Source organism: Neophocaena asiaeorientalis, unplaced genomic scaffold (genome assembly GCF_003031525.2).
Source record: "Neophocaena asiaeorientalis asiaeorientalis breed wild unplaced genomic scaffold, Neophocaena_asiaeorientalis_V1.1 scaffold57, whole genome shotgun sequence".
In the NCBI taxonomy this organism is placed as follows: Eukaryota; Metazoa; Chordata; class Mammalia; order Artiodactyla; family Phocoenidae; genus Neophocaena; species Neophocaena asiaeorientalis.
Window position 1 is genome coordinate 1,335,261 of NW_020172731.1, and position 14,523 is coordinate 1,349,783.

At 42.9% G+C, this 14,523-nt stretch overlaps 1 protein-coding gene across 1 annotated transcript in view; it reads left to right on the top strand.

Annotated features, from left to right (window-relative positions):
• GHR (growth hormone receptor) overlaps positions 1-14,523 on the top strand; it is a 161,510-nt gene that overhangs the window by 69,744 nt on the left and 77,243 nt on the right. The window contains exon 2 of the mRNA XM_024740332.1: positions 6,790-6,855. Within this exon, the coding sequence (XP_024596100.1) occupies positions 6,790-6,855 (66 nt within the window). The remainder of the gene's footprint in view (positions 1-6,789; positions 6,856-14,523) is intronic.

A 14,523-nucleotide genomic window follows, 5' to 3' on the forward strand; every position in this document is an offset into this window, starting at 1 on the left:
AGGACTGATAATTGTCCAGTGCCAACCTGGATGCTGTTTGCTTCTCTTAGCAGGGCTGTGATTCCCCTGGGCTCCTGCTATCACATGGCACAGAGGGATGGCTTTCCGCCCGTTGCCTGGTGTTGACACCCTTGCTGTTCTCCATAATGAGAAGCAGCTTTAAGGGCTGCTAGCTGGGCAGGGTGTTTCACTGTTCTTGTAGCAGTTGGAAGGGAAAGCCAGAGGAATTGCTGAGAAGCTTTGCTGAAGGAAGATGCAAGCCAGCTGAGACCCAGCATGCATATTAACTGCTCCCTTTCATACCTTTTTTTTTTTTTAAAGCACCCCCCAATGTGTTCTCCTTAAGTCACTGCACCCCTAACTGGCCTTATCACTCAAAGAGCTACGTTTGAAAAGTCAGGCCGTAGTTTCTGTCTTTAATTGCAAGCAGATGTCCTCGGTATGTACATAAACTTGTGTCAGGAGGATTTTTTTTTTTTTTAACTCACCAAGGAGAGCACTGCCAGACAGAAAAGGAATATGTGAAGCTTCAAGTTGTTAGGAAACTTCCACATTTGTCCACTAAGCCAGAGGTAGACCTGCGGGAAAAGAAGGTCTTTATGATTTCTCATTGCACATTGATTCTTCTTACCTCGAGGCCCAGCTACTCTCTAGAAGCATTTATAGCGAACTGTGGCCGCTGCAGATTTCGTTCAGCATGTGCTTCCTTTCATGACACCAGTTTCTCCTCCAAAACTGTTGTCGATTGTTTGTGAAGCAGCTTTTTTAGCATTCAAAGGTGTTTGAAACCACCAGCATCATTTCACAACTCCGTTTTTTGTTTGTTTGAATTATCTCATGTAACGTGCTCTATGATTTACTATTCAAGTATAGAAGAAACACGTTCCCTAGTGGAGATCTGGGGAGGTAATGCTGTCTGAAAGATTCAGAGATTTCCTGTTCAGATTACACAGGCTTCTTTAGAGCTGCCAAGAGCCATAATGTGTAGGAGATAATACATTTTATTTCAGGAGAAACTATGGATGGAAATTCAATTTAGCCAGTGAGCCACAAAAGAAATGAAATTCCGGCTTAGAATTGTCACTGCACTCGGGCCCAGGACTTGGTGTGCCAAGGGGTAGCCATGACCAACATGACCTCTGCAGCCCCAGGACCTGCTGTGTAGCTATCACTCGATGACAGAGCAAAAGGATGAGGCCTGGCTGCCAGGGTGTTGCAAGTCCTACCTGGTTCCTCGTGAACTGACCCCTGAAGGGTATTTCCGCCCAGAGCCTCAACAACCTGGCCCCATCAGTATAACTTTCCAGAATGTTTGCAGCATTCAAATAAATCGGGCTGCGCAAGTCATAAACACCAGCTGTGGACACTTAGTGGGGGACCCCTAGAAGAGGAGCCCCACAGAGGACACAGTGACTGATCAGAGCAAGAAAGTAGTGGGCAGTGAACAGGTTTCCATGTGGATCACCTGGCTGGGGGATGGAGCATGCAGGGTAAGCATACAGATGCTCAGGACCTTGCCAACATATGGATTGACCAGGGCCCTAGAGATTCAGATTCTGTAGAGCTGGCACAGGGCCTTGGAATCTGTATGTTTAACAAATGCCACAGTTAAATCAACTGTACTTCAGTAAATGAATGAATGCCACAGTAGATCTTTTTTTTTAAAAAATATTTATTTGGTTGCACTGGGTCTTAGTTGCGGCAGGTGGGCTCCTTAGTTGCATCTCATGGGCTCCTTTGTTGTGGCATGTGAACTCTTAGTTGCAGCACGCATGTGGGATCTAGTTCCCTGATCAGGGATTGAACCCAGGCCCTCTGCATTGGTGGCGTGGAGTCTTATCCACTGCGCCACCTGGGAAGTCCCGCCGCAGTAGATCTTAATGGTCAGACAAGTTTGGGAAACTGTAGAGTGGGGTGGAGTCAGAATCTGACTCCAGTTCCACTTTGGCCTCTGCCATATAATTGCTGGGTAGCCTTAGGCAAGTTATTTCTTTGAGCCTCAGATCCCTCATTCATACAATGTAACTAATAATATCCACTTCAGAGGGTTGTTGTGAGGATAAAATGGAAAAAATCATAAAATGTCCTGAAGTGTGTGCCTGGTACATTTTAAGGGCACAATAAACGTGAGATGTAAACACCACACACATATTTTGACTTTGCCATCAGCCATCCCCTTCAGAGGCAGCAGGACGGTCTGGGGCATGGCATCAATATGACCAGACAGTGAGCTTGAACTTCAGCCTTATTGCAAGGAGGCTGCATATCTGGAGGAGATATGGACTTTAAATTGAATACTCTTCCGTGATGGTGATCATAGTTTGATAGAGAAAAAAGGACAGAAAGAAAAAAGTGGGTCTGGAAAGAGCTTTGAGGTTGAAATCCAAGCTGGGAAAATTTTTGGAATATGCACAAGGATAAATACACTTCAAAAAGGCAGGAAAAGTAGTCAAGCAAACTTGAGATTTACAAGGAAAGACAATTTACCGAGAATAAACAATTTTTCTTTGATCCCCTTTTAGTTGGAAAGCCAAAGTTTAAAGCATTTGTAATTCATCTACCTCACTTCTTCAGCAAGCCTTATTTTTCTACTAGGTGCCATGCCCTGTGCTCCTAACAGAGGTTACAAAGATAAAAGGAATACCCATCTCAAGAAACTTGCTGTGTGTCATAGGGCACAGGAGAATAAGCAGTTACAGCAAAGGGTGTAAGAATGGTTTCTAGGGCTGTTGGGTGGAGGACAGCTTACCTGCTTGAGGGAGAAAGCAAAACCTCTCAGTGGAAGTCTTTTTTTTCCAGCTTTATTGAGATAAAATTAACATAAAATACTGTGCAAGTTTGTGTACAACACAATGATTTGATACATGTATATACTGTAAAATGATTACGGCAATCAGAGGAAGTCTTGAAATAGAGATTTCATGATAGTTACATCATCATTATCATTATAGTAACCATAAGCTAATAATGATAACAATAGCTGACATTAACCAATGCTTATTTTATGGCAGATGCCCTGTGAGGCCCTTTACGTTATCTCCTGTCGTGTAAAGTTGTTGCCATATGCAGTATCTTGGTTTACCTACTTGTGTTTGCACTGTCTATTTGCGGCTGGTTCTAATACCTTTGCTGCACAACCGGTAAGTTACAGTACTCACCAGAACATTGATTCTCCCATACTAGCTTTCTTACTGATATAATAGGCAATTCACCAATTTACAAGAACTGGAATTGACGGCGTTTAGTCCCAGGCAGGTTACCATCCCCGATGCCACTGACCCTACTTCCCCAAAGTCCCACTGCCTGCATCCAGCCTGTGCAGGAGGACCGGAGTAGATCCTGGGCTTAGGGCAGCATCCTGTCCTCATATGTGCAAAGCCCTAAGCTCACAAAGTCTAGGGTAAAAACATTGTCAGATTCTTTGTTGGAAAAGATGGGCTCTTACTTTCAGGGTAGTGGTAGCAATAATAAGTGACAATAATAATAACAAGAAGAATATCTAACATTTACCAAGCACTTATTATATTGTATATTTAATATATTGCATGTATTAACTGACTTAAACCTCACATGTGTAGATACTGCCACTGTCCCCATTTTACAGACAGAAACTGAGGTCCAATTGTGTGCCATAGTTGGGAAGCTGAGCACAAGGCTGGACACAAGTAGGAGAGGATAGATTGCAGTTCGTTCTTAGGCAGGTCCACCATGAGAAGCTCCGCCTCAAGGCACCGCAAAGTACTAGTTCTCCAGTGTTTGCAGGATCACAATTCAGTTCTTTATTGCTTTATTTATTTATGTTTGGCTGCACCATGCAGCGTGCGGGATCTTAGTTCCAGAACCAGGGATCAAACCCGTGCCCCCTGCAGTGGAAGCGTGGATTCTTAACCTCTGGACCACCAGGGAAGTCCCACAATTAAGTTCTTTGGAAAGACCATTCCCAATATGCCCTTGACCTCTCCACACATCCTAGGTCAGCTCTGCTCCACCCGCTCCCTACAGATTGTGGCTCTTTACATGCCTAGGTTGTGTCTTATCTCTGTCTTTATGCAGTGCTTGCCTTGGCTCCAACTGCCCTTTCCTTTCCTTTTCATTTCTTATTTATCCCAAATTCAGCGCCTGTCCAAGGGGTCACCTTCCCCAGGGAGCTTGTCCAGACTCGTTAAGGGCTACCACATTGCCCCTCCAATGCTGACCACTCTTTCATTTATAGATCCCTGCCCGGAAATAGTGGGCTCACCAAGGCCAGGGGCTGTAGCTAATTCATTTTATAATGCCCAGCATTTGAAAGCTCCTATAGGATATACTGGAGCTGTGATTCTCTGCTTATTGTCACCCTTCATTTGTTTTCCTCCATCGCTCGGCACTTCTAGACAGTGAGGACAGCTTGGACACTAAAATTGACAACTGAGGGTGACATCTCCATTTGCTAAGATGGCACAGTTTTTCTCATTGTGCTCGATTTGTAATCAGCACCCTCTCGGCACTGGCATAAATCTGTGGTTCTTCCCCAAGAATGCCATTTGTTCCTTTTATGCCTCGATTCATCACATACTGTGGAGGGTGTTAGCTGAGTAAGAATTTCTGCTTCATGAAAGTGTTACCAAATACACCATAAGGAGGAAAGCACCAGACGTCTGTCTGCAAAGAAAGCAAAATCCTGGTTTGGGAAGAGTCAGGGGTGGCCAGTGCTCCCCAAGCATTTCCGGGCCTGAGGTTTGGCTCTGTGGGCTCCTTGGGGCCTCATAACTGATGCCCACATTCCATATCAGTCGTCATTCTGGAGAAATTCGTCAACTTTCCTGCTGATCTGAGCCTGGAAACTGGTGTCTGTTTACTCACTTTCAAGCTGAAAATTGAGACAAACTTGCTGGATAATTTTGACAAAAATAACACACATGATTGCGTGTCATCCCATGATTGACTTAATTTTCCTCTTTTTTTGAGCTGTCAGGACTTTCTCAAGGCATATATAGTTTTCAGTGAAATAGGTCGTTCACAGTTGGAAGTTATACAAACTTGCCAAACCTTGACCAAAAATAACATTCTGGTGCCCAATTTAGTGCAAGGGGTAATAAAGTGTTCTCTGATTTGTAGTAAGGAATTAAAGGCAGGGGTTGGGGTCTAGACAATGGTAATAATAAAGACTAAGGATATCAAGACAGTGAGTAGACTTGAGGGGATTTTCATAAAATGCAGTTTTCCTTTCTGGTCACGTTAAAATCAATGTGTAGTACATTATCTACTCTAGGGAAACGTGTATTCCATTTGCTTTCTGTCGTAATTCTTTATTGTATTTGGGAGTAAATGAGCTTCTGCAGATGAAGTTAATATTAAAATTTAGAGAGAGACTGAAAAGAAACCCTTCCAGAGCTAATAGTCACATAGAATTTAAAATATTAATTCACCAAAGGCCCCCAAACCTAACTTCGCTTGGAAGAACACTCACTGATATGCCCAGGCTGCAAAAACTTTCACGCGTTAGAATTCTGCAGTATTTAGTGAAAGGATCTTAACTTCCTCTGTTAGGTTCTATATTCTGAACTTCAGACCCGACAGCTGCTTCCTAGTGGTTAGCCAGGTGGGAGGAGTTAGTAAAAAAAAAAGCACATTGAGAAGTGGATCAGGACAGATGGACAGGATTCACCCTCCCTGAAATTCAGGGAGATGGGTGTGGGCCAGCTCACTGCCCATGCATCTTCATTTTCTTCCTCTTCCTTTTTTCATATCAAAGAAAGATTTCTTAGCGCTGTTACTGTGGGTTTCTATTGAGGACCAAAAGCATCAGCAGCTTCGCTGCTTTGAGGTAATGCTCTCTGTTTGTTGTGGGCCTGGACCAAACTGCCTCTCTAATAACCCACGGATAGCCTGATGGGATGGGAGGAATCTTGGAGACACCCCCTTCTCCACCAAGCCCAGATAACAGTTACAATACTTTTGTAGCTGAGGCGTTTGCAGTTCAACGCATTTCAACAGTTCAATGATAACTACATTGATCATTTTCCATTTTTCCTGTTTTTGTTTTTGTTCTTGTTTATTTTTTTGCGGTGCTTGGGCCTCTCACTGTTGTGGCCTCTCCCGTTGCGGAGCACAGGCTCCGGACACGCAGGCTCAGCAGCCATGGCTCATGGGCCCAGCCACTCTGCGGCATGTGGGATCCTCCCAGAACGGGGCACGAAGCCGTGTCCCCTGCATCGGCAGGTGGACTCTGAACCACTGCGCCACCAGGGAAGCCCATTTTTCCTGCTTTTAATGCAACCTAATACTAGTATCAATAAAATTGAAAGTGCTTTTATAATAGATGACTCATTGCCATCTCGCGTCCTAAATTTCTGTCCCCCTCTTGTCCAACTTCTCACTTCCCCTCATTCCTTCCCTATTCCCAGGGTTGCTCACATGTTTATTTCTAAGAATAAACGCTTTTGACTGAACTGTTTTTAATACTCTTTTTAAAAAGAATTTATGTTCCTCCTTGTTTTCACAAGCAAGACTTAAGTTTGGACTCAAATGTTGTAGGAAGGCAATTTTTCATCCTCCTGACTGTGTCCAGGCATGAGACCAGAGGCAGCTAAGACCAGAAGGTTTCCATTTGCTCTGAATATTTAGGAGTTCTTTTTAGAGGGTAGGTGCAATTTTAGTTTGAAAAAGAAAGAAAGAAAGAAAAAGGAGAGAATTGTTGTGAGGTTGGGCCTGGTCACATTTTGACATTTGAAAATGAGATTGTAAGAAAGTCACATCAGACCACTTTTTATAGGGGTAACTAATGGTTTTCGTCTCTTTCTGTTCCAGCCACACCAGCTATCCTTGTCAGAGCATCTCAGAGTCTGCAGAGAGTTCATCCAGGCCTAGAGACAAGTAAGAATTTCACTTCCTTTTCTGCCTTCAACGATATTGTCCAGGTTTTACTATAATTCAAGCTACTGTCCTTTCCCTATTTTATTTGGGATATGGTAACTGGATGAATGACTGACTGAAATTACATGGGCAAACTAACCAATTTTTTTTCAGAATTTCTTTTTCAACTTTTCTGCAAGGCTGCTTCTTTTTTTTCCCTTTTGTTTTAATTGAACGAAAGATCCTTTAAATTCCAAAGTTCTTTACAATTTTCAAAAGTTTCATGCAAATTATTTCATATAATCCCATAATAACCCTTTCTTTCCTCTACCCCTGTCTTGCCCCTCCCTCCTTCCCTCTCCCCACTGGTAACCACTAGTTTATTCTCTATATCTGAGTCTGCTTCTTTTCTGTTTTATTCATTAGTTTGTTGATTGTTTTAGATTCCACATATAAGTGATATCATACAGTATTTGTCTTTCTCTGTCTGACTTATCTCACTTAGCATAATATCCTCCAAGTCCATCCATGTTGCTGCAAATAGCAAAATTTCATTCTTTTTATGGCTGAGTAGTATCCCATTGTACATATAACACATCTTCTCTATCCATTCATCTGTTGATGGACACGTAGGTTGCTTCCATACCTTGGCAATTGTAAATAATGCTGCTGTGAACACTGGGGTGAGTATATATTTTCAAATTAGTGTTTTTGTTTGTACCCAGGAGTGGAATTGCTGGGTCATATGGTAGTCCTATTTCTAGTTTTTTGAGACATCTCCATACTGTTTTCCACAGTGGCTGCACCAATTTACATTCTCACCAAAAGTGTATGAGGACCCCCTTTTCTCAACATCCTCGCCAACATTTGTTATTTGTGTTCTCTTTGATGTTAGCTATTCTGCCAGGTGTGAGGTGAGATCTCATTGTGGTGTTGATTTGTATTTGCCTGCTGATTATCAGTGTTGAGCAATGTTTCATGGGCCTGTTAGCCACCTGCATTTCCTCTTTGGAGAAAAAGAATGCTTATTTTTCTAATAAGCTTATCCTTAGAGGTGAAGTAAGCCCAAATTAAGGCAAAGAAAAAAAGACATAAAATAACTTATTGTGGGCCAACAATTGGTTTACTGAGTTTAGGAATCTGCGTTTTTGTTTTATAAGTCCTGTATTGTATTGTCATTATTATTTTGAGATATTTCTTTACCTAGTGATCACATTACCAGACAGTCAAATTTGTCCCTTCAACCAAATCGCCTTGGGCTCTGAAATCCTGTCCACTGCTCCGTGATAGCGTTTACCTCACAACATCTTCATGCATGTGTCCATACCACGTGCAGGACTCAATGAGTTGGGTGGGCTGCACAAATTGATTATGTCGCAATTAATTAAGGCAAAGCCTATGTTTTCTGCTTCTTCTAAATCCTTCGCGTGACCTAAAAAAGAAAACGTGATCACATAGTAGGCCCCTTCACTTAAATTCTAAGGATGGATTTTCTTTTCCTCAGTTGAAGTATGTGCTCGAGTCCACATTACAAAATAAAGGAAGGGAGGTTAGTGTACCTGACCGTGTTTAAGCCACTGCTGTTTCAGGGATCATAACGGCATCATGAAACCATAATTGGGGTTTTGTGCCTACATTGCAGAGTTCTTTTCTAATAGGCGACGTAAACATCATTTTTCTTGGAGGTGACTGGAAGGGAGGGTTGGTGCTGTTGTTAACAAACGTCATCAATTCTTCAGTTGTGCCAGACCGCGAACTCTACAACCCTCCTGTTTTAGAATCATCTGACATGTTAATCTGCTCCCTAATTAATGTGAGGGCTTGTAGAAAGACTAGCTGTTGCTTATGTGTGGGTTATCCCAGCCAGTATATTCCAAAGCCTTCACTCAGCAGATGATGTGACTTATTGCTGCTTTCTGTAAGGAAATAAGAAGGAATCAGTTAAGAATGGTTTACTAATGGTGCGTGCTCCATCCCACACTGGAACCCTCCCCAACACACAACCACAATACGCTGCCCTTCTCTTGCCCCCAAAGTGGTGGTAAGAGTTCCCCAAGCCATTGTCTTTGTCAGGTCATGGGGTCTGAGGACCTTAAGCTGTGGGCCTTGTTGGAATACAACCTGTGAGTACGGCAGATGTGTTGAAGAAGTTGCTACCAGTCATTTGGCATATGCTGATTTTCTGTCCTTGTGATAAACAAGAATAATAGCTATTACCCTTCATCTGTGGCATGTCACACAGACACTGAGCTCCCCACACAAGGAAGAATCCTATCCTTCCAGCTTCTCCTTATCTGAAGTTACATGCCCTCTGTCTCAGGACTGATTGGATAAAGTATCCCACGTCAACGGATATGTCTGTATCACTAGGCGCCTTCCACAGTGCACTCACTAGGACACATGGCCACCTTTATCATCCAAGCATCTCACTGAGATGCAACAGACCCTAGTGCTCCCGTAGCCTCACTGTGTCACTGTGGGCACAGTCACGGTATCACAAATGTTTAACTCCCTGCCATGCACCCAGCACTAGCTAGCTCTACACCTTGAGGAAGAAAGAAATGTGTAAGATATTGTCCTGACCTCAGGGAGGTCATATTCCCCCTAAGGAGATAGTTTTACACAAAAAGCTAGTGTTCAAGACCTGTCAATTCACAATTGTAATGTATACATTTCCTATGTGCACTTTTCTGAATTCTCGGATTCAAAGCAAAACCTTGCGGAAGAAAAATAAATAAACCCTCCCAGAGTGAATCCTAGACAGAACTGTCCAAACGTAAATAAAGGCCACCACCCTTCCGCAGGCCACCTTTACTTTACACTTGGGCTATCACAATAACCCTTTAGTAGCTGTCTCGCTCCTCTCTCCTTCCACACCCTACCCCGTCTCTCCTTCCTTGTATCCATCTTCCTCTGCCAATAACGATTTTCAGAATCCAACATATCCCTCTGTTCTAAATAACCCTAACTATCTTTAGTACCTTCCCCACTGCCTAAATTTTAAACTGCAATCCTATCCCAAGACACTCAAATCCACCATCTGTCACCTGACCCCAGCTTGTAAGTCTAGACTACCCACGACTCCCCAGGAGCACTATGCTTTCCCTCCTCTGGGACTTTGCTCGTGCCGTCCCATCTTCCAGAACTATCATCCTTCTGCCTCACCCAGCATTCTGGAAATATAAATCCTGCCCATACTTTAAGGTTCAGCCGAAACACTTTGACCCTTGGCCTGAAGCAGTTCCTCCCTCCTCTGTGTGTGTCTTTGAGAGGTCACACGATTTCGTATCGCTCTGAGGGGATATGTTACACGCTGCTTTGGAGTGTAGCTATTTGCATATTTCTCTTATCTCCCCATCTGGATTATGAACAGCTGTGTCTTGTTCAGAGTTGTATAACTCACAGTACCTCAAATGGTACCTTGAACATTGTAAGTAATAAATGATATTGCAAATAAATTAACTAAATGGAAGTATCCTTAATAGCTCCCTGGCTACCCACCCTTCGGCACTCTTGACAATTCCCACCAGCCCCCCTTGTTATCATGGAGCCTCTTGGATCTCAGGGGCGGGGGGTGGAGGGGGGGCATTCATGGAGGAACAGATCCCGCCACCTGTGTTAACTGCCCATTAATCACCTTCAGTGTTGCTAAAAGGACTCATAGGAATCAAATGGTTTATACTCAGAGGATAGCTTCCTTACAGGCAAAGGATACCCTAGGGCAACAGCAGATGAGGGGAGTGCACTGACCGGGGTCTGGAGAGCCCAGGTGTAGGCCTCTTCGTCCTCTCACTGCACAGTCACACCAGACACCCTGTGTCTCCAGGTCTGGAACCACTACCTGTGTGCCTGCCAAGCACCTTGGTACCAGGAAGCCCAAAGTCTGCTCGTGATGGAGTTTCCTAGAGTGAGCTCGTCATGTAGGCACACCCTAGCTATGTGGACAGCCTTACATCAGCCCCCAGTTCCCCTGAATTTAGGTGCAAATCATAAGTTTAATTATATTGCTAAGCAGCATTGACAAGCTGACATATTCTGCCCTGAAACAACTCAGGGACCCGTGACTACAGCACATCACTTACCTTTAGTTAACACAGTCTATACATAGCATTGCCAAGCATCAGTAACTCTGGGAAAAAAAGCACGCGGTCAAACCAGACCAGCTAAAATTAACCCATGCCATCCGCCACTTAAAGAATTGTCCATTGCGTTCATCTCTTCCTTCTCTTGCTCGCCAAAAAGTATCTGTCCCAGCTTCTAAGCCCTCGGGGCTTTGCTTTCTGCGTGCTCTTTGCGTGGACCTAATCCATGTGAATAGGTGTTTGTGTGCTAACGGGCACATACTAACATACCTTCTGCAGATTACAGGCTTGAGAAATATTTTCTGGAAACAAAGAGCTATTTTTAAAAGTCCCATGAGGACGTTTTAGCCCATGCACGTGGGTAGCAGCATACTTCACCTATGCAGAGGCATAAATCTGAGCAAAAACCCACATATAGCATGAGAAGGATATTGACGGAGTTTACGGTTTAAAGTGGTAGGCATCTTTGTATACTTTAAAGAAGTAACGGTGCAAACTTACTACAAAGAAAGCTGCTTTTAGTTGTGGGAGAGAGTGATGAGGATGGTTAGAATCTTCTAGAGAAAAGCAAAACATTGTTAGTGCTCCTGAAGAAGGCACACTCCCGAGTTAGGCTGCTATGGTCCCATGTGCTTTGTGTTTTCCCAGTAATTTCATGTCTCTCTCACAGTTGGTTTTTGGCAGAGGATTTGATGATCGTAGGGGCCAAATACTTAAGACTTATTAAACACATAGAGAAATTATTAAAAGATTGCACATCGTTCTGAGGGGGATTTTTCCTGTCCTTTTTTTAAAGCCACACCTTTTCACTGAATTTGTCACGTATAACTATGAAAGTGTAAATTGTGTGATCAGTGGCATTTCCACCTCAAAATAAAATGAATATCCAACTGGAGAAAACTACTGAAGTTTCATTGACTGGCATCTGGAGCATAAATTAGTCCAAGATTTTATGAAAACAGGCGTCCTGAACATAAACATCCATGACTGAGGTCAGAATGCAGTTTTGAAAGAATCCCAAAGGATTATCACATTAGATGGGCGCAGAAATGAATTGCTTCAATTTTTATAAGTTCAAAAACTTCCTTTACAATGGTGAGTTACTTTTCAATAAAGACACTTATAGGAGACAAAAATTTAATATAGTAACTGTCATTTTGCTTGTTGGGGTCCTTACTGTACATTCTTAGCTGGACTCCTGTCCTAGCCCCCTAATTTTTCTTCCCTACCTCCTATTTTTTCCCTATCCCCAGCCATCCTACCCTCTGCTTCCACATTCATTCTTGCCTACCTTTGATCCAGTGATTCTTCTGCCCCATCATCTTCAGTAGCTCCCCACTGTTTCCTAAATTATGAATAAACTCATCTCTCTGGCATTTAAGAAGGCCCACAACATGGATCCTATGTACCTTTCTAGCCTCATCTCGCTTATGTACTATGTACACCCATGTTTGTGTCCTCTGAATTCTTGCTTCATTATAGCCATTCATAATGACCCCTTTGTCAGAAATTCCCTCTTCTTACCTCCCAGGTGGGAAAAGTCCTTCAAGGATTTTGTCTTTAAGGCATACTTCAAATATCGCCTTATCCACAAAGCTTTTCCCAGTTCCTCCAAGAGGATTCACACTTCCATCTTAGAATCTCTGAAGCCCTTTCTTTCTCCCTCTCTATATAGCACAGTACTTGAAGAACTCAGCCTCTGCAGCAAGACAGCTTTGGTTCAAGTCCCAGTTCTAGTACTTACTTCCTGCATGATCTTATGTAAGTTTCATGATCTCTCTGTACCTAGTTCTGTTTTGTTTTGTTTTACTTCTAAAATAAAGATGCTAATAGTACCTACCTCATAAAATTGTGGTGAGAATCACAAGTGTTGATACATTTAAAGTAGTTAGGATGGTACCTGGTCCCATGGTGTTTACTGTATGCTCTTGTGGTTCTTATTTATATTCCAACAAGAATTAGAATTGAACTGTATGAAATTTCCCATATTCAACTCTATTTTGGACCATCATATCATAATGGCATTTGTTTCAACCTAATGGAGACTTTTATGTGCTTTCTATTCCCTCTAATAGACTGTACTATTCCTAAGGATAAGGGCTATGTCTTTTACATCCTTATCTTACGGTACCTGGTAAGGACCTGGCAAATGCCGAGTGTTTAACAAACAGTCAGTGGATTTTGCACGCACACGAAAAAAATTCAAAAAATAGAAGCCAAGTTTCCCCCCCAGTGTCTTAAGTATTCTTTGGCTACCATAGAGTACCTTTATGTCCTCCGGCAGTCATTTATGAAAGGAGAGAGATTAAAATATGCAGGAGGAGACATTTCTCTCGTCCATTACTAATATACTTACAGTCTTTCCCAAAAGCCTTCCACAGAACCTTAGCTTCAGGTCATGGGACCAGTGTCATGGTCTAGTCTTGGGGTGTGTCCCGGGATGTTTCTGTGTCATCGCTGTGCTATCCTGTGGGCACTTCAGCTGCCAAGGGAATAGTACCCCCACTCCTGCCTGTGACCCATCCCTGCCCCTGTAAGAGCCGAATGACCCTCTCAGCTTTAATCATTCTTTTTCATCAGATATTTTCAACCTTAAGGGCTTATTAACTGACAATACAGCTACAATAAGCACAAGCTGACAGTACACGTAAAAGAAAATCAATATAAGGGAAGTGTGTCCGTGCAGGAATGGTATCTCAGAGAGAATGTGCAGCCTTTATTGGTTACAAAGAACTTGAGCTTTGGACACGCATTAGAGAGCAGCATTGGACTCTGACATCGAAGCTGACATTGAATTCTTTACAGTCTGCTGTTTATAAACAACTCAGCAAATGATTCAGTAAGTAAACACAGATTATTATGATCCCTTTTAAGGAAACGGTGTTTATGTTGGCTCCCTCTTGCACCCAAACTAGTGGTAGCCCATCCTGACTCACAGACAGCACTAATATCCTGATAATGCCAAGCATCCTGCAAAGGCTATTTATCCCCCTTCCTTGCTTCTCTGAGGTTGGAGGGAGGCCGGTAGACTTATGCACTTTATAGAAGAAGAAACAGAGGTAGAGACAAAACAGCTTTCCCAAGTCTCTTTGACAGACCAACAAGAGAGTAAAGAAGGTACCGTCCATGCGATGCTTTGTATCTGCTCCTAGATGAGCAAAATAAAGTGTAGATAATGCATGTTATTGATAATTCAAATAACAGTGTTTAGTTATCTCAAAATAGGGACTTGATAGTGACTTTTTCCAGGCTGAAATACTCAGATAATGCCTGCTATTAGTTTCCCAGTGGTAGTGCTTCCTTATACACTCCCTGCTTTCACATATAATTGTTGGGAGGTAAGGATTCTTTGTAAGATAAATATTAGGTCTTGACTTTTTTATCCTCCTCAACTCCCAGCAATTTGCTGAGCCATAATCAGTGGTGAGTAGATATTTCCCACTGAGTTTACGAGAGACCTGTTCTCTGCGCACGCGCTCAGACCAGCGTCAGTGAACGTCTAGAGGGGGAGTGAAACCACAGCTCAAGGTCAGCCTCCTCAAGCCCCTGCAGGTCCTTTCTGATTGTCAACATATATCAAGGTTGTCTGTTTATTCTGGAACCCAAA